This window comes from Mustelus asterias, chromosome 9 (assembly GCF_964213995.1).
Source record: "Mustelus asterias chromosome 9, sMusAst1.hap1.1, whole genome shotgun sequence".
Classification (NCBI taxonomy): Eukaryota; Metazoa; Chordata; class Chondrichthyes; order Carcharhiniformes; family Triakidae; genus Mustelus; species Mustelus asterias.
Window position 1 is genome coordinate 111,441,144 of NC_135809.1, and position 17,412 is coordinate 111,458,555.

A 17,412-nucleotide genomic window follows, 5' to 3' on the forward strand; every position below is an offset into this window, starting at 1 on the left:
CGCGGTGAGCTGCTGGTGTCCTCCAATGAACCACATCCTACAGCGGAGGTGATTGCCCCTTGAACACTTCCAGTAGCCAACTGCATCACAATGCCAGATGAATAGTTTCTCATTACCTACCCTGATCTCTCCGAAACTATCTAAACTCATGGGAATAACCAGCCTAGTCTATGCAACCTGTCCTCATAATTTAGCCCCACTGGCCCTGGTATCATTCTATGTGAATCGGTACTGCACCACCTCTAAGGCTAAAATATCCTTCCTGACATGTACCTACCTATCTCATCATGCAAAGTCAACAACACTGGAAAAATGAATTATACAGACTTGGTTTTCAGCCTGCGGACCTCCGTAAAAAAATAGCTCACTGGACTTTGAAACTGGACTCTGGAACCACATGTGTCAATATTTATTTTCTCTATCATCTCTGTACTGTAAATCTATCTTTTCTCTATCCCTCTCTTCATTATCTGATTGTGGCGATAATGTTGCGACACTCCTCCCGTGTTTTGAGTGTGTCCAAATAAACTAACCCTTTGAGTTCATCCTATCTCAAATTTGTTGTGGGATTATTGATAAAGGAATGGATCTCACCAAAACTGATGGGTTGGGAAATATGCCACCACTTATAAAGAAGGAAACAAATCAAAACACCTGGTGAGAAAAGAAATTAATGCTGTTTAAATTAACCACCCCCCCCCCTCTTGAATTAGAGAGTTCAGCCACCATACCCTTAACAACATGATGACTGAACCCTGCTCATAAATGTTCAATCTCTTCAGGCAATGTTTGCATTAAGGTTTTGTAATATCTAACTCTATTTTGAATGATCTGCACTAACCATCTGACCGGAAGCAATATCCGTCAAACATTTGGTCAACTTCATGTTTCCAGGTCACCACGCCGGTTCTGTTTTTTCCACACTGCTCCTTTGAACTGATTCTCGGGATAACAGTGAAACCATCTTCCACCCAACCGTACCTAGAGGAGAGACACAGAAAACAACCCAATGAAACCTTGTAAAGTAACGTCTCCAAGAATCGATGGCTGGGATTCTCTGGGTCTGTTCGCTCCCATCCAGGAATCCCGTTGCATAGGGTGAGTGGGCCAATTTGGGATTCCCACCAGGTGTCTATCCCATCACATCCATTGCCACCCACACCTCCCCGCATCCCCCCCCCCCCCCCCCCCCCCCCCCCGCCCCCCCCACACAGCCAGAAGTCTTGCAAGCGTTGATTATACCTGGTCCACAGAAACATGTACCTGTGCCGTAGACTTGAAGCGGGGTGGTCAAGGAGGGAACTGCAGCCTCCAACTCTGCCCCTCTGCCGTGCCAGGCTGTGGGGTTGGGAGGGGGTCCCTCAAGGGACCTGGATGTTGCGGGGGCCCGGGCTGGGGGGAAAGGCTTAACCTCGGGGGGTTACCGCCGGGATTTTGGTCCCGTGGCTGCACTTGTCAGTTCAACTTCAAAAACTTCAAATTTTTAGGTGTCCGGATCACCAACAACCTGTCCTGGTCCCCCCATGCCAACACTATAGTTAAGAAAGCCCACCAATGCCTCTACTTTCTCAGAAGACTAAGGAAATTTGGCATGTCAGCTATGACTCTCACCAACTTTCACAGATGCACCATAGAAAGCATTCTTTCTGGTTGTATCACAGCTTGGTATGGCTCCTGCTCTGCCCAAGACCACAAGAAACTACAAAAGGTCGTGAATGTAGCCCAATCCATCATGCAAGCCAGCCTCCCATCCATTGACTCTGTCTGCACTTCCCACTGTCTCGGCAAAGCAGCCAACATAATTAAGGACCCCATGCACCCCGGACATTCTCGCTTCCACCTTCTTCCTTCGGGAAAAAGATACAAAAGTCTAAGGTCACGTACCAACCGACTCAAGAACAGCTTCTTCCCTGCTGCCATCAGACTTTTGAATGGACTTACCTTGCATTAAGTTGATCTTTCTCTACACCCTAGCTCTGACTGTAACACTACATTCTGCACTCTCTCGTTTCCTTCTCTATGAACGGTGTGTTTTATCTGTATAGCGCGCAAGAAACAATACTTTTCATTGTATGTTAATGCATGTGACAATAAATCAAATCAAATCAAATTGTCCTTGTTGCCCTGGGAAAAGTGGTGTTCACTCTCAGGAATGTGATTTCAGACATCATTCTGGGAAAGATACTCATTATTGTCTCCGTCCTTTAAAACCTTTGAAGTGCCCTGGTCATTTTGATATCCATGCCCCATGGACATCTGTATGCCTTCAAAATCACTGCAGCAATCCATTCCACAGCAGGGATTGGCCCTGGTTAATGTCAGGCAGCGGTGCACTGTCAAAGGGCCTAATCTGAGGGAGCACTGCACCCTTGGAGTGTCATTATCCTGAATAAGTGCTGCATTAGCAAAGGTATCACTGTTTGGATGAGATGTTAAACCAGGTTCCATCTGCCCTTTCAATCACCATCACTAAAACTAATTACCTGGTCAATAATGATCACATCGATGTTTGTGGGAATTTGCTGTGTGAAAATTGTCTGCCGTGTTTCCTAAATTACAATGTGGCTACACATCAGAAAGTACTTAATTGGCTGTGAAACACTTAGGGACATCCTGAGATCATGAAAGACGTTATTGTGGTGAACCATCGTTGGTTCCCACCAGGTAGTACTGAGCCAGGGTCTGGCCAGTACTATGAGTCTGTATATATGTTGCTGTTGGGGTTAGGGTTGGGTTGTTCTACATGTTACTGTTAGGGTTGGGCTGTTCTACCTGTAATATAGTTATTATGGTACATCCCAGTCGGGCTCCGCCTCCTGGGAGAGGTATAAAGGTCACTGCTCTGTCTGGGACCCTTCAGTCTGGGATCGTGTATTATATATGGTAGCTCTATTGTAGTAGTCAATAAAAGCCTTTATTTCCTCGAGCATCTCTAGCCTCGTGAGTTATAACACGCATCAGTTATACAAGTATTTCTTCTCTTGTGTCTTTTGGAGAATAGGACAGGTAAGTCTTGAGGTGTTTGTCAACATCACCCAGCATACCTGGCTAACAGGAGATATCCTGGTCACCTGGGCTAAATTTAAGTAACCTCCAACTTCCCACATCAACCATTTTACAGATCCCAGATCACAGAATCTACAGTACAGAAGGAGGCCATTTGGCCCACTGAGTCTGCACTGACAGCAATCCCACCCAGGCCCTATTCCCGTAACCCCGCACATTTATCCCGCTAATCCCCCTGACCCTAGGGTCAATTTTAGCATGGACAATCAACGTAACCCGCATATCTTTGGACCGTGGGAGGAAACTGGAGGAAACCCACGCAGACACGGGGAGCATGTGCAGACTCCACACAGACAGTGACCCAAGGCCGGAATTGAACCCGGGTGCTTGGCGCTGTGAGGCAGCAGTGCTAACCCACTGTGCCACCGTGCTGCCCCGTTTTTGTTTACCAATTAGTGGTAAATATGGGGGAGGAGGATCAGTCTGTGCTTTCGACTTCTATCCAATAAGAACCGAGTTGAGACTGCCAATATCATTTTGTTGAGGATTTATAAAGGTGGATGAAGGAATTCCTGCTCCAAAATAGTTGAAGATGGATCTCGGAATCCTCAACCTGCCATGATTCCAGCCCAATTTCCTTGTTCCGTATTCAGGGTAAATTGTCGATGGGATTTCCACCATCCATTGGGACATTAAGGAGAATTCAATGGTTCGAGGTAACATCTCAGCAGATCATCCTTAGCACAGGACTCTCTGGCAATCCATTGGATCATCTTCACTAAAAGACAAGCTCGGAACCCAGTCAGGTTATGTACTGATTTTACGTTTCGGACAACAGGTTCAGTTCTGAAGAATTGTACAAATTAGGAGCAGAGGTAGGCCATTCGGCCCTTCAAACCTGTTCCTCCCTCTTGATAAGATCATGGCTGATCACATTGCATCCGAAAGGTTAACTCTGTTTCTCTATCCATAGATGTGCCAGACTTGCTGAGTTTTTCCAGCACTTTCTGTTTTTACTTCTGACTTCTAGCATCCTTGGTACTCTGCTTTTAACATCGCTAGTAGGGTAACCCTGTGCTTCTAATATGATTCACAGACCATTTCGCCAGTTGAAAGTGGAAGATGGTGATTTGACAATAAGGTGCCCGCACTCACCTGCACGTTTCGAAGCCGTGTTGATGCGCCTGTTCCACCTGCGCCTTTGTTGCTAACACTGTGCCAAATTCGTGGCAGGCAATATGTGCTTGAGCCTGTGACAGTTTGTAATCACCTTGTAAGCCAACATGGAAAACCCCCATGATCCGACATTCACTAACGTCAATATCTGCAACAGAGAAAGCATCATCAGACAGGAAGCAGGAATGGGATTCAAACCAACACATACCAATGGAAGTAAAGACTCCGATTTTCCAGTCCTGCCCACCGGCAGCATCCTCCAGTCCAAACGAAGGTTAAGCATTTTTCAGTCCAAATGAAGGTTAAGCATTTTCCAGTCCCACCGCAGGTTAATGGACTTTCGGCTGGCCTGCCGCATCCTCCATGACGGATCCTGTAAGGCAGGGTTTCCCAAACCTTTCCAGCCACAAATCCTGCCCTGCTCTTGCCTGCTCCCTCTCGCAGGCCGCACTCTTCCCTGTTCCCTCTCACAGTCTGGCTGTCACCTTTCGCCTGACCACTGAAGGGCTTGTTTGTGTGTGTGTGGGGGGGCGGCGGTGGGGGGGGGGGGCGGTGGGGGGGAGGGTGTGTTGGCTTCCTCTGTGGGACATCTTTTAATGTGGGAATGCCATTGCACATCAGCACACACACGTTCCTGACAGAGGGTAGGTCCCGTTCCAGGGCAAAGGAATCTCGGTGACTGGGCATCTTCCTACTGCTGCAGCCTTTATCTGCCATTGCAGCCATTGATAACATGAGGGGGTGGCACGGTGGCACAATGGTTAGCACTGTTGCCTCACAGCGCCAGGGACCCGGGTTCGCTTCCCGGCTTAGGTCACTGTCTGTGTGGGGTTTGCACATTCTCCCCGTGTCTGCGTGGGTTTCCCCCGGGTGCTCCGGTTTCCTCCCACAGTCCGAAAGATGTGCAGGTTAGGTGGATTGGCCATGCTAAATTACCCCTTAGTATTCCAAGATGTGCAGGTTAGGAGGATTAGTGGGGTAAATGCATGGAGCTATGGGGTGTTTCTGGGTAAGATGCTCTGTTGAAGAGTCGGTGCAGACTTGATGGGCCGAATGGCCTCTTTCTGCACTGTAGGGGTTCTATGAATTTTTTCAATGGTCCGAACACCTAGGCACAAGCTCCTGCACCTGGGTCTTAGTATGCAACTTGTTTTGTAAGTATATACTTTTACTTGTGGTTAATAACGTTTTCCTATGGAAATTGTATCCATGGTGAACCAAAGTATGGAGTGAGGACTGCAGAGCGTAGTGAGACCCTTGTTTAAGAGTCTTGCAGTCCTGCCACGGCGGATCAGAAAAGAACTTGAGAGCTAGCAGCAGGAGTAGGCCATTCAGCCCCTTGGGCCTGCTCCGCCATTCAATACGATCATGGTCGCAACTCTACTTTCCTGCCCTTTCTTCATAACCCATTACTACATAAAAATCTGTCTATCTCCTCCTTAAATTTACTCAGTGTCCCGGCATCCACTGCTCTCTGGGGTAGTGAATTCCACAGACTCACGGCTCTTTGTCAATCTCTCAAAATAAGGATAATTTCTCCTAATCTCTGTTTTAAATCCGCCACCCTTTATCCTAAACATGACCTCTCGTTCCAGATTGCCCCACAAGAGGAAACATCCTCTCCACGTCTACCCTGTCAATCCCCTTTAGCATCTTACATCCCAGCCAAAGTCTCCTCTCTCTGACGATGAGAGAGGTAAACTCAGACAAAGGGAATATTGAAAAGTACGGAAAAGCTGTTGGATTTTGAAACCAATCGTATGTTCAAAACACAATGCGCAACACTTTTAAACATTGGATCATTTATTAAATCCCAATAACAACAACTTGCATTTATATAGCATCTTCAACACAGGAAAACATACAAGGGTGTTTCACAGCAGCATTATCCAACAGAAAATAGATAGGGGGCCAAAGAAGGCCTTTAGGACAAGTGTTCAAAAGCTTGGTCAAAGAGGTAGGTTATCATGAGATAGAGGAGGGGAGAGGTTTAGATAGGGAATTCCTGAACTCAGGGGCCAGACAGCTAAAAGCATGGTAACCACAGGTGGAACAAATAAAGTTGGGGGTTGTGGTGAACCATCGTTGGTTCCCACTGGATAGTACTGAGCCAGGGGCTGGCCAGTACTACAAGGATGTACATATGTTACTGTTGGATTGTGCTATTGTTGCTGTTGGGGTTAGGGTGGGGTTGTTACACCTTTGTACTGTACTGTTGTGGCACATCCCAGTCGGGCTCCGCCTCCTGGGAGAGGTATAAGAGTCCCTGCTCTGGCCGGGACCCCTTCAGTCTGGGATAGTGTACATAAGTTCTGGCAGCTTCATTACAGTAAATAAAAGCCTTTCATTTACTGAGCTTCAGGCCTCGTGTTTGAGTAGCGCATCAATTTTATTTACTGTCGTTAAACTCTCGTCGAAGAAGAAAAAAAGAGAGAGAGTATGGAGCAAATTCTGAAGCCGGAACGCCTTACATCGGATCCACGTGCGGTGGGCGCTCCTAACACCTTCGACCACTGGCTGAAGTGTTTCGAAGACTACCTGGCAGCCTCCGCAGCGGTCACCACAGATGATGACAGACTCTGGGTCCTCCATGCGAGGGTAAGCGACACTGTCTACCTCGCGATCCGTGCGGTCACCGATTACACAAAGGCCCTCGAGCTTCTGAAGAAGCGTTATATCAAACCGCCCAACGAAATACACGCTCGTTACCTCTTGGCCACTCGACGACGGCAGTCTGGCGAAACGATGGAGGACTATGCGAACGAGCTCCTACAGCTAGCCAGGGGCTGTAACTGCAAAGCTGTGTCGGCTGAGCAGAGCATGAACGACCTCGCCCGAGATGCCTTTGTGGCCGGGGTCGGATCGTCGTACATTCGACTTAAACTACTGGAGAAAGGTAACCTTAATCTTACCCAGGCCATCGAGCTAGCAGAGATGCTCGAGACGGCCTCCAAAAGCTTAATATTATATCCGGAGGACCATGTGGAGACAACGTGGCAGGAGCAGTCGCCAATCCCTCCTCGTCCGTCGGGTTCGAAATGCTGTGTAATGGCGTGCTCACACTCGGACCAGACGACGGCAGCAGCCCCGGGCGGCCCGCGGTGCTATTTCTGTGGGGGAGCGAAGCACACTCGGCAACGGTGTCCCGCTAAAGCTGTGTTGTGCACCGCATGCGGTAAAAAAGGGCACTATTCAAAAGTGTGCCGATCTAAACCCAGGAACGGCAGTGCGGCCTGCGATTCTTCAGAGCTCGGGTCTTCGTCGTCGAAGTCATCGCGGGGTTCGTCCACGTGCGAGGCCAGGACGACGCCATTACGGTCGACGGAGTCGGAGGAGTATGACCACCAGGGGTCGCTGAGTTTGGCGCCCTCACCCACGTGCGACTCATGGGAGCGGCCATGTTGGTCGACACTGACCACGAACGACCAGCAGGGGTCCTCCTCATCGATTTCAGCTGCCTGCAGTGGCGCTCATGAACCAACGGTGGCGTCGATCATCCTGGACCAGGCCAAGCCTCATAGACTTGATAAATCTATGATGAATATCCAGGTAAATGACCACGTGATTTATTGTCTGTTTGACAGCGGGAGCACTGAGAGCTTTATCCACCCAGACACTGTGAAGCGGTGTGGACTCCAGATTCAACCTGCCAAACAGACAATCTCTATGGCATCAAGGTCCCGGTCTGTTGCTGTGCTAGGGAGTTGCGTGGTAACCTTGAAAGTACAAGGCACAGTTTACGAGTGCTTCAAGCTCCTTGTGTTGCCGTATCTTTGCGCGCCAATACTTCTTGGACTAAACTTCATGGTCCACTTGAGGAGTGTAATCCTACAGTACGGTGGGCCACTCCCTTCACTGGCAGTGGGAAAACAGCAGCAGCCTCCAAATTGCCCAACGCGCCCCGCCTGCAGCCTCTCGACGCTGAAGATTACCACACCATCCTTGTTCCAGAATCTTGTGCCAGGCTGCAAGCCCATTGCGACTAAAAGTAGGCGTTACAGCACTGAGGATCGGATCTTCATTAGATCTGAGGTTCAGCGGCTCCTCAAAGAAAGGATCATACAACCCAGTGTTAGTCCATGGAGAGCACAGGTCGTGGTGGTCAAGAGCGGGAACAAACCCCGGATGGTCATTGACTACAGTCAGACCATTAACCGATATACGCAGCTGGATGCGTATCCCCTCCCGCGCATATCTGATATGGTCAATCAGATTGCGCAGTACCGGGTGTTCTCCACCATAGACCTCATGTCTGCCTACCACCAACTCCCCATCCGCCCAGAGGACCGACACTACATGGCTTTTGAGGCGGATGGTCGCTTGTATCATTTTCTCAGGGTTCCCTTTGGTGTCACCAATGGGGTCTCGGTCTTCCAGCGTGCTATGGACTGAATGGTGGACCAGAACGGGCTGCGGGCTACCTTCCCGTACCTGGATAACGTCACCATCTGCGGCCATGACCAGCAGGACCACGACACAAATCTCCTGAACTTCTTACGCACTGCATCTCGCCTGAACTTGACCTACAACAGGGAGAAGTGTGTGTTTCGTACGCACCGTTTAGCCATCCTAGGATACGTGGTGGAAAACGGGGTCATTGGCCCTGATCCAGACCGTATGCGCCCCCTTGCTGAACTTCCCTTACCTACTAGTGCAAAAGCACTGAGAAGATGCTTAGGCTTCTTCTCTTATTATGCGCAGTGGGTTCCCAACTACGCGGACAAAGCCCGTCCGCTCATTAAGTCCACGACTTTTCCCTTAACGCCAGAGGCCCGATTGGCCTTCGATAAATTGAAAGCCGACATCGCGAAAGCTACGATGCACGCTGTAGACGAGTCCATCCCCTTTCAAGTGGAGAGCGATGCATCTGATTTCGCCCTGGCATTGTTTTCCCGCACCCTCCAAGGCCCCGAAATTCGGCATTCAGCGGTGGAAAAGGAGGCCCAGGCCATTGTGGAGGACGTCAGGCACTGGCACCATTACTTGGCGGGAAAACGGTTCACCCTGATCACGGACCAGCGGTCTGTGGCGTTCATGTTTAACAACACGCAGAGGGGCAAGATCAAGAATGACAAGATCTTGCGGTGGAGAATTGAACTCTCCACCTATAACTACGATATCATGTATCGTCCAGGGAAACTCAATGAGCCCTTGGATGCCCTCTCGCATGGAACATGCGCTAGTATACAGGAGGACCGTTTGCACGCCCTCCATAATGACCTGTGCCATCCTGGGGTCACTCGGCTCTACCACTTTGTAAAAGCCCGCAACCTGCCTTACTCGGTGGAGGACGTCAGGTCGGTAACAAGGAGCTGTCGGGTTTGCGCGGAATGCAAACCGCACTTTTACCGACCTGACCGGGCACAATTAGTCAAGGCCACTCGTCCCTTCGAGAGACTGAGTGTTGATTTTAAGGGCCCCCTTCCCTCAACAGATCGGAATGTGTACTTCCTCAATATCATTGACGAGTACTCTTGGTTCCCTTTTGTTGTTCCCTGCTCTGATACATCCGCTGCCACGGTGATCAAGGCATTCCGTGATCTTTTTACCCTGTTCGGGTACCCCAGCCACATCCATAGCGACAGGGGCTCGTCATTCATGAGCGATGACTTGAGGCAATTCCTGCTCTCATACGGGATTGCCTCTAGTAGGACCACGAGTTACAACCCTCGGGGTAATGGACAGGTGGAACGCGAGAATGCTACAGTCTGGAAGGCTGTCTTACTGGCGTTGAAGTCAAAAGGTCTTCCAGGCTCCCGTTGGCAAGAGGTGCTTCCTGATGCGCTCCATTCTATTCGCTCCCTCCTGTGTACGGCAACCAATGCTACTCCCCACGAGAGGATGTTCTCATTCCCTCGGAAGTCTTCCTCGGGGACCTCATTACCGTCTTGGTTGACGTATTCAGGACCCGTCCTCCTGCGGCAACATGTAAGGGCCTGCAAGTCCGACCCGTTGGTCGAACAGGTCCATCTCCTCCACGCCAACCCTCAGTATGCCTATGTGGCATACCCTGACGGGCGAGAGGACACGGTCTCGATCCGAGACCTGGCGCCAGCAGGGGACGTAGCAACCCCTGTCGCTCCCATACCCCCAGTAACAAACCCTTTATCTCTTATTTCTTCCCCGGACACGGCGCGGGCAGCATCGGGACCATTGCTTAACCATGTTACTCCCGTGTACAGCTTGCCTGAGCCCAGAAGATGGTCGCCACCGCAGGGCGTGTCAGGATCCCCTGGACTACCGTCACCTCAGGGTCAACCGGCCTGTGAGTCCGTGGAAGAACAGCTGGACGCCGTTTTGGGGAGAACGCCACCGCAAGTGCCTGCTCCGGTGTCACCGCCAGTATTGAGGAGGTCACAACGACGGTGCGGTCCCCCTGACCGTCTGAACTTATAGACTGCTGACACTGTATTCTGTCTTTTTGTACCCCGCCGGCCTTTGTTTTCAAAGGAGGGGTGAATGTGGTGAACCATCGTTGGTTCCCACTGGATAGTGCTGAGCCAGGGGCTGGCCAGGACTACAAGGATGTACATATGTTACTGTTGGGTTGTGCTATTGTTGTTGTTGGGTTAGGGTGGGGTTGTTACACCTTTGTACTGTAGTGTTGTGGCACATCCCAGTCGGGCTCCGCCTCCTGGGAGAGGTATAAGAGTCCCTGCTCTGGCCGGGACCCCTTCAGTCTGGGATAGTGTATATAAGTTCTGGTAGCTTCGTTAACAGTAAATAAAAGCCTTTCATTTACTGAGCTTCAGGCCTCGTGTTTGAGTAGCGCATCAGGGGTACAGGCCCCAATTTTGTCCCAGGTTTGCTGACCCCTTCATGAATCGTGGGACATGTGACTTGGAGAGATGTTTATCCACGATTCTCCCGGATTGGAACTAAGTGCTCACGCCAGAGGGAAACCCGGAGGGCTTCCGCTGGCATCAGCAGCACCTATCAGGTGCTAAATTATTCTTATCGGACAACCCACCAGCCAGCCCCGCTGTTCTGAGACCCAGCCGCCATTTTGAAAGGGCGACCCAATTTCTGCGTTCGTTTACCAGGCCTCCCTCCCCCCAGAAAATGAAATAGTGACCCCCCTCCCCCCAACTGACCAGGGAGCACCACCAATCTCATCAAAGAGGGGCATCCCCCCCCCTTACCCAAAAATAATAGGAAGGCCTATAGTGTGTTAGCTTTTATTAACAGGGGGTTGGAGTTTAAGAGCCGTGGGGTTATGCTGCAACTGTACAGGACCTTGGTGAGACCACATTTGGAATATTGTGTGCAGTTCTGATCACCTCACTATAAAAAGGATGTGGAAGCGCTGGAAAGAGTGCAGAGGAGATTTACCAGGATGCTGCCTGGTTTGGAGGGTAGGTCTTATGAGGAAAGGTTGAGGGAGCTAGGGCTGTTCTCTCTGAAGCGGAGGAAGCTGAGGGGAGACTTAATAGAGGTTTATAAAATGATGAAGGGGATAGATAGAGTGAACGGTGAAAGACTATTTCCTCGGGTGGATGGAGCTATTACAAGGGGGCATAACTATAGGGTTCATGGTGGGAGATATAGGAAGGATATCAGAGGTAGGTTCTTTATGCAGAGAGTGGTTGGGGTGTGGAATGGACTGCCTGCAGTGATAGTGGAGTCAGACACTTTAGGAACATTTAAGCGGTTATTGGATAGGCACATGGAGCACACCAGGATGATAGGGAGTGGGATAGCTTGATCTTGGTTTCAGATAAAGCTCGGCACAACATCGTGGGCCGAAGGGCCTGTTCTCTGCTGTACTGTTCTATGTTCTATGTTCTTAACCCCTCCCCCTCACACCATGCAGGCCTGAGGGTGACCTGACCGTACCCCCACTCAGAGCGTCTTCCCCCTCAGACTCTCTGATTCTCTCTCCTTATTGAACAAAGAACAAAGAACAATACAGCACAGGAACAGGCCCTTCGGCCCTCCAAGCCCGCGCCGCTCCCCGGTCCAGGATTGAATCCTGAATCCAGGATCCCCGCCCAATTTTCCAGCCTATCTACATCCTAATATCCTATCCACCGAGCTGTCCCTCACAGCTACGATGCTTTGTTCATCACAACCTATTAACTCACCCCCACCCCCCCATTCCAGACCATGTGATCTCCAGGGAGAGGCGAAAACCCAGAGTGAAAACCCCAGGAGTGGTGACGTTGCCACACTTCAACAGTTGATTCTCATAATTTGAACGACTATCTCTATTAAATCTCCACTTAACATTCTCTGCTCTGAAGCACCAAGAAGGACAAGCCTAGCTGCTCCAGTTTCTCCATATAGCTGAAGTTCCTGGTACCATTCCAGCAAATCTTCTCTCTGCCCTCTTCAAGGTCTTGACTTCCTCCCTGAAGTGTGAGGCCCCAAAATGAACACAGTACTTCATCTTAGGCCGAACCAGAGATTTATAAATGTTTAACATACCTTCCTTGCTTTTGTAAAGGATGTATGAACATTTGGAGAAAAATAGTCATTGATTCAGGTTACACCTTTCAGCGTACAGAGAATTCAGATGAAAACTATGTCCTACTGGCAGGATTGGAAGCCTATACCCTGGACATTCCTCAGTGGCCAGACTATGAGTAGCAACATCCTTGGGGTTACCATTGACCAGAAACTCTACTGGACTCACCACATAAACACAGTGGCTATAAGAGCAGGTCAGAGGCTAGGAATACTGCGGCGAGTAACTCACCTCCTGACTCCCCAAAGCCGATCCATGGAATACTCCCCACTTGCCTGGATGGGTGCAGCTCCAACAACACTCAAGAAGCTTAACACCATTGATTGGCACCACATCTACAAACATTCACTCCCTCCGCCACCGACGCTCAGTAACAGCAGTGTGTACCATCTACAAAATTCGCCGCAGCAATTCACCAAAGATCCTTAGACAGCACCTTCCAAACCCACAACCACTTCCATCTAGAAGGACAAGGGCAGCAGATACATGGGAACACCACCACCTGCAAGTTCCCCTCCAAGCCACTCACCATCCTGACCTTGGAAATATATCGTTGTTCCTTCACACTCGCTCAGTCAAAATGCTGGAATTCCCTCCCTAACGGCATTGTGGGTCAACCCACAGCACATGGACTGCAGAGATTCAAGAAGACGGCTCACCACCACCTTCTCAAGGGCAACTAGGGCTGGGCAATAAATGCTGGCCAGCCGGCGATGCCCATGTCCCACGAATGAATTTTTAAAACTGCCAGCGTCAGGGAGCATATACCTGGCCATCCTCCCTACCAGTGACTCCAACCTCTCCCGATCCCTTCCCCCCTTCAAAGCCTGCAACAAAATTAAAATTAAGTGAATTGAGATCTGACCAGATAACAAAAGCAATTTGATGCTCAGCCTTAACAGCTTTTCTGAGGGTGGAAGTTTCAAGTTTCAATCGGGTGGAGAGGGCAGAGGAGAAGGCCTGGGTAAGCTGCGCTGTCAGAGAGTTGGTGCAGACTTGATGGGCTGAATGGCCTCTTCTGCACTATAGTGATTCTATGATTCTAACAACACCCTGAGAGGGAAAACTAAAAAAATATGTTGTTCTTTCATTTAGTTAGGGCATCATAATCGGCACAGGCTTGGAGGGCCGAAGGGCCTGTTCCTGTGCTGTATTTTTCTATGTTGTTGTTCTTTGTGTGAAGAAGTGCTTCCTGTTATCACCCCGAAACAGCCTGACTCTAATGTTAATGTTTTGTCCTCTTGTTCTGGACTCCCACACACCTGCAACCAAAGGAAATAGTTTCTCTCCAACTACCCTATCAATCATAGAAAGAAATCATAGAAACCCTACAGTGCGGAAGGAGGCCATTCGGCTCATCGAGTCTGCACTGACCACAATCCCATCCAGGCCCTACCCCCACATATTTACTTGCTAATCCATCTAACCTACGCATCTCAGGACTCTAAGGGGCAATTTTTAACCTGGCCAATCAACCTAACTCGCACATCTTTGGACTGTGGGAGGAAACCGGAGCACCCGGAGGAAACCCACGCAGGTACGAGGAGAATGTGCAAACTCCACACAGACTGTGACCCGAGCCGGGAATCGAACCTGGGACCCTGGAGCTGTGAAGCAGCAGTGCTAACCACTGTGCTACCGTGCCGCCCAAATCTGTTTGACACTTGGAACACCTCACTTAGAGCATCTTCAATCTTGAATATCTGAGGGAATACAAACCATGTACACGCAGACTCTCCTTATAATTTAACCTTTTTAGCTCTGGTGTCGTTTTGGCGATTCTGAGCTGCACCCCTTGCAAGGCCCTTTTATCCCTCCTGAGGCCGGAACTGAGCGCAGGGGTGGGAGTTTACCACCCAGTCATGATGGGGGTGAGCCTCTAAATGCACTCAGATGTTCAGAAGTCCACTGACTTTAGTGGGATGGTAAAATCCCACTGGCCTAAAATTCCACAGTAAGAAGTCTCACGACACCAGGTTAAAGTCCAACAGGTTTATTTGACAGCACAAGCTTTCGGAGTCTCAGGCTCCTTCTTCAGGTGAGTGCCCAACCCCTGTCCAACGCTGGCACCTCCACATCATGGCTAAAATTCCACCCCAGGAGTCTACCCTAAGATCTGCACAGCAGTAGCATAATGGCACAGTGCCACAGTGCTTAGCACTGCTGCCTTACAGCTCCAGGGACCCTTGTTCGATTCCCAGCTTGGGTCACTGTCTGTGTGGAGTTTGCATGTCCTCCCCGTGTCTGCGTGGGTTTCCTCCGGGTGCTCTGGTTTCCTCCCCACAGTCCAAAGATGTGCGGGTTAGGTGCATCGGCCATGCTAAAATTGTCCCTTAGTGTCCTCGGATGCGTTGGTTAGAGGGATTAGCAGGGTAAATATATGGGGTTACGGGGATAGGGCCTGGGTGGGATGGTGGTCGGTGCAGACTCGATGGGCCGAATGGCCTCCTTCTACACTGTAGGGATTCTATGATTCAACTTCGAATTCTGGTTCACTTGAGGTTAATAAACAACATTCCAGTAGCCTTTTTAATCATTTCTCTACCAGTTGCTCACTACCTTGGAATGGTTTCTGTACACGGACCCTGAAGAAGGGAAAGGGTTAATGTTTTTTGTACTCCATGTATTTTGTACCTAAAGGGTTAATGGATTTTGCACTTAGAATGTATCACAAACATAACCCTTCATTGTGGCTAATCTCCTCAGGTTTACACTGCTTTTGACAGGAATAAAAGTTATTCTTGTTTGCACTGCTTCTGACATTAATACCAGTTAACTTTTATTTTTATAACAATAGAAAGTCAATGTAAATGTGAATGTGTTTGTGAAGACTTACCTTTCCTACAGGTTTGTGTGTGGTTTGCGGAAGACAGGCGATTCCATGGTGTGGAGCGCGATATCAGCCGTTTGAAGAGGGACTCCCGCTGGGGCAGCTGGACGAGCGTCGGAACTTCAAAAGGGGAACCGCGGGAAGAACAGGAAACAGAAGACCTGCGCTTCGCATGCTGAGGATGCCAGATACACTGGTTTATGGCCAAGAAGCTATCAATGTATTTTTTTGTAGTTGGTCTGGAAGCTGGCTTCGTGACCAGCAGTTGTAAATTGTATTTCTGAGTCGTGACTGGTCTGGGGTTGAGTCGTGACCAGTATTAGAAGCCATGCTGTATATATATCCCCACTTTTCTGTGTTCAGGGAGAACTTTGGCTTCCGCTTTCAAGGGGTCAGGTTCTCCCGCAGGCTTGTGAGAATAAAGCCGACTCTATTTTGACTCATACCAGCCTCAAGAGGTATTTTTTACCGACTACAGACCCCAAAATCTCTCTGTTCTATCACGGTTCCATAATAACAATCTAAAAATGTAAGTGTGCAAATTGATTAAACAGAGCAGCAATAAAATTATTCCAAAAATTGAATGCAGTTTTCTTCAAAGTTCTTTTCGAATCAATAAAGGACTGCGAATGTGGCTGTCACTATGACAACTAAATCTGAAAAGGCTGTCTTTTTAATGTTACTGTGTAGAGAGTATTCTAATTAACAAGCTCAGCAAGATCTGAAGGATTCGATCAGGTCCAGGTCTTTGCGATTGGAGGAGGTTATTGCCTACCTGGGGTAAGAGCTTCACATGCTAACCCAATACGTGCTTGCAAAGATGATATAGAATCATAGAATCCCTATAGTGCAGAAGGAGGCCATTCGGCCCATCGAGTCTGCACCGACCACAATCCCACCCAGGCTTTGTTCCTGTAACCCCACATATTTACCCAGCTAATTCCCCGACACTAGGGTTAATTTAGCAAGGCCAATCAACCTAACCTGCATATCTTTGGATCATCTTAGGCCGGAATTTTCCAGCCGTTCGTGCCGGCGGGATTCTCTGTTCCCGCTGCAGTGAATGGAGATTCGGCTGAGCGCCAAATTCTCCATCCCCACTTGCAGCGGCAATGTGGTGTGAATGGCCTGAAAATTCTGGCCATAGTCCACCAAGCGGATCTGGATCTTGTGTGAAAAAGGCTGCTCTGATTCCACCCCCATGCTCCATACCATCTGTATAAGATGTTAAATTTCCAGTTTAGTTTACTTTATTTATTATTAGTCACAAGTAAGGCTTACATTAACACCGCAATGAAGTTACTGTGAAATTCCCCTAGTCACCACAGTCCAGTGCCTGTTCTGGTCAATGCACCTAACCAGCACGTCTTTCAGAACGTGGGAGGAAACTGGAGCACCCGGAGGAAACCCACGCAGACACGGGGAGAACATGCAAACTCCATATAGAGTGGACGTGGAGAGGATGTTTCCACTAGTAGGAAAAACTAGAACCAGAGGGCACAAACTCAGGCTAAAGGGATGATTCTTTAAAACAGAGATGAGGAGGAATTTCTTCAGCCAGAGAGTGGTGAGTCTGTGGAACTCTTTGCTGCAGAAGGCTTTGGAGGCCAAGTCATTCAGTGTCTTTAAGACAGAGATAGATAGGTTGTTGATTAATAAGGGGATCAGAGATTATGGGGAAAAGGCAGGAGAATGGGGATGACAAAAATATTGGCCATGATTGAATGGTGGAGCAGACTCAATGGTCTCCACACAGACAGTGACCCAAGCTGGGAATCGAACCTGAGTCCCTGGCGCTGTGAAGCAGCAGTGCGAACCACTGTGCCACCATGCCGCCCCTGTTAATCAGTCAGTGAATTATGCTACTGGAGACAATCTTTACTCACATTTACTTACATTTATTTACAGAGTGAAACATTGCAAGCATACGTCT

The 17,412-nt window shown here is 49.2% G+C and overlaps 1 protein-coding gene across 1 annotated transcript in view; it reads right to left on the bottom strand.

Moving 5' to 3' along the window:
- The window catches only part of LOC144498926 (lymphatic vessel endothelial hyaluronic acid receptor 1-like), a 54,220-nt gene that overhangs the window by 30,138 nt on the left and 6,670 nt on the right, over positions 1-17,412 (bottom strand). Inside the window, exons 2-3 of the mRNA XM_078220840.1 lie at positions 4,162-4,330; positions 842-981 (exon numbers count right to left, since the gene is read on the bottom strand). Coding sequence (XP_078076966.1) covers positions 842-981; positions 4,162-4,330 — 309 coding nt within the window. The remainder of the gene's footprint in view (positions 1-841; positions 982-4,161; positions 4,331-17,412) is intronic.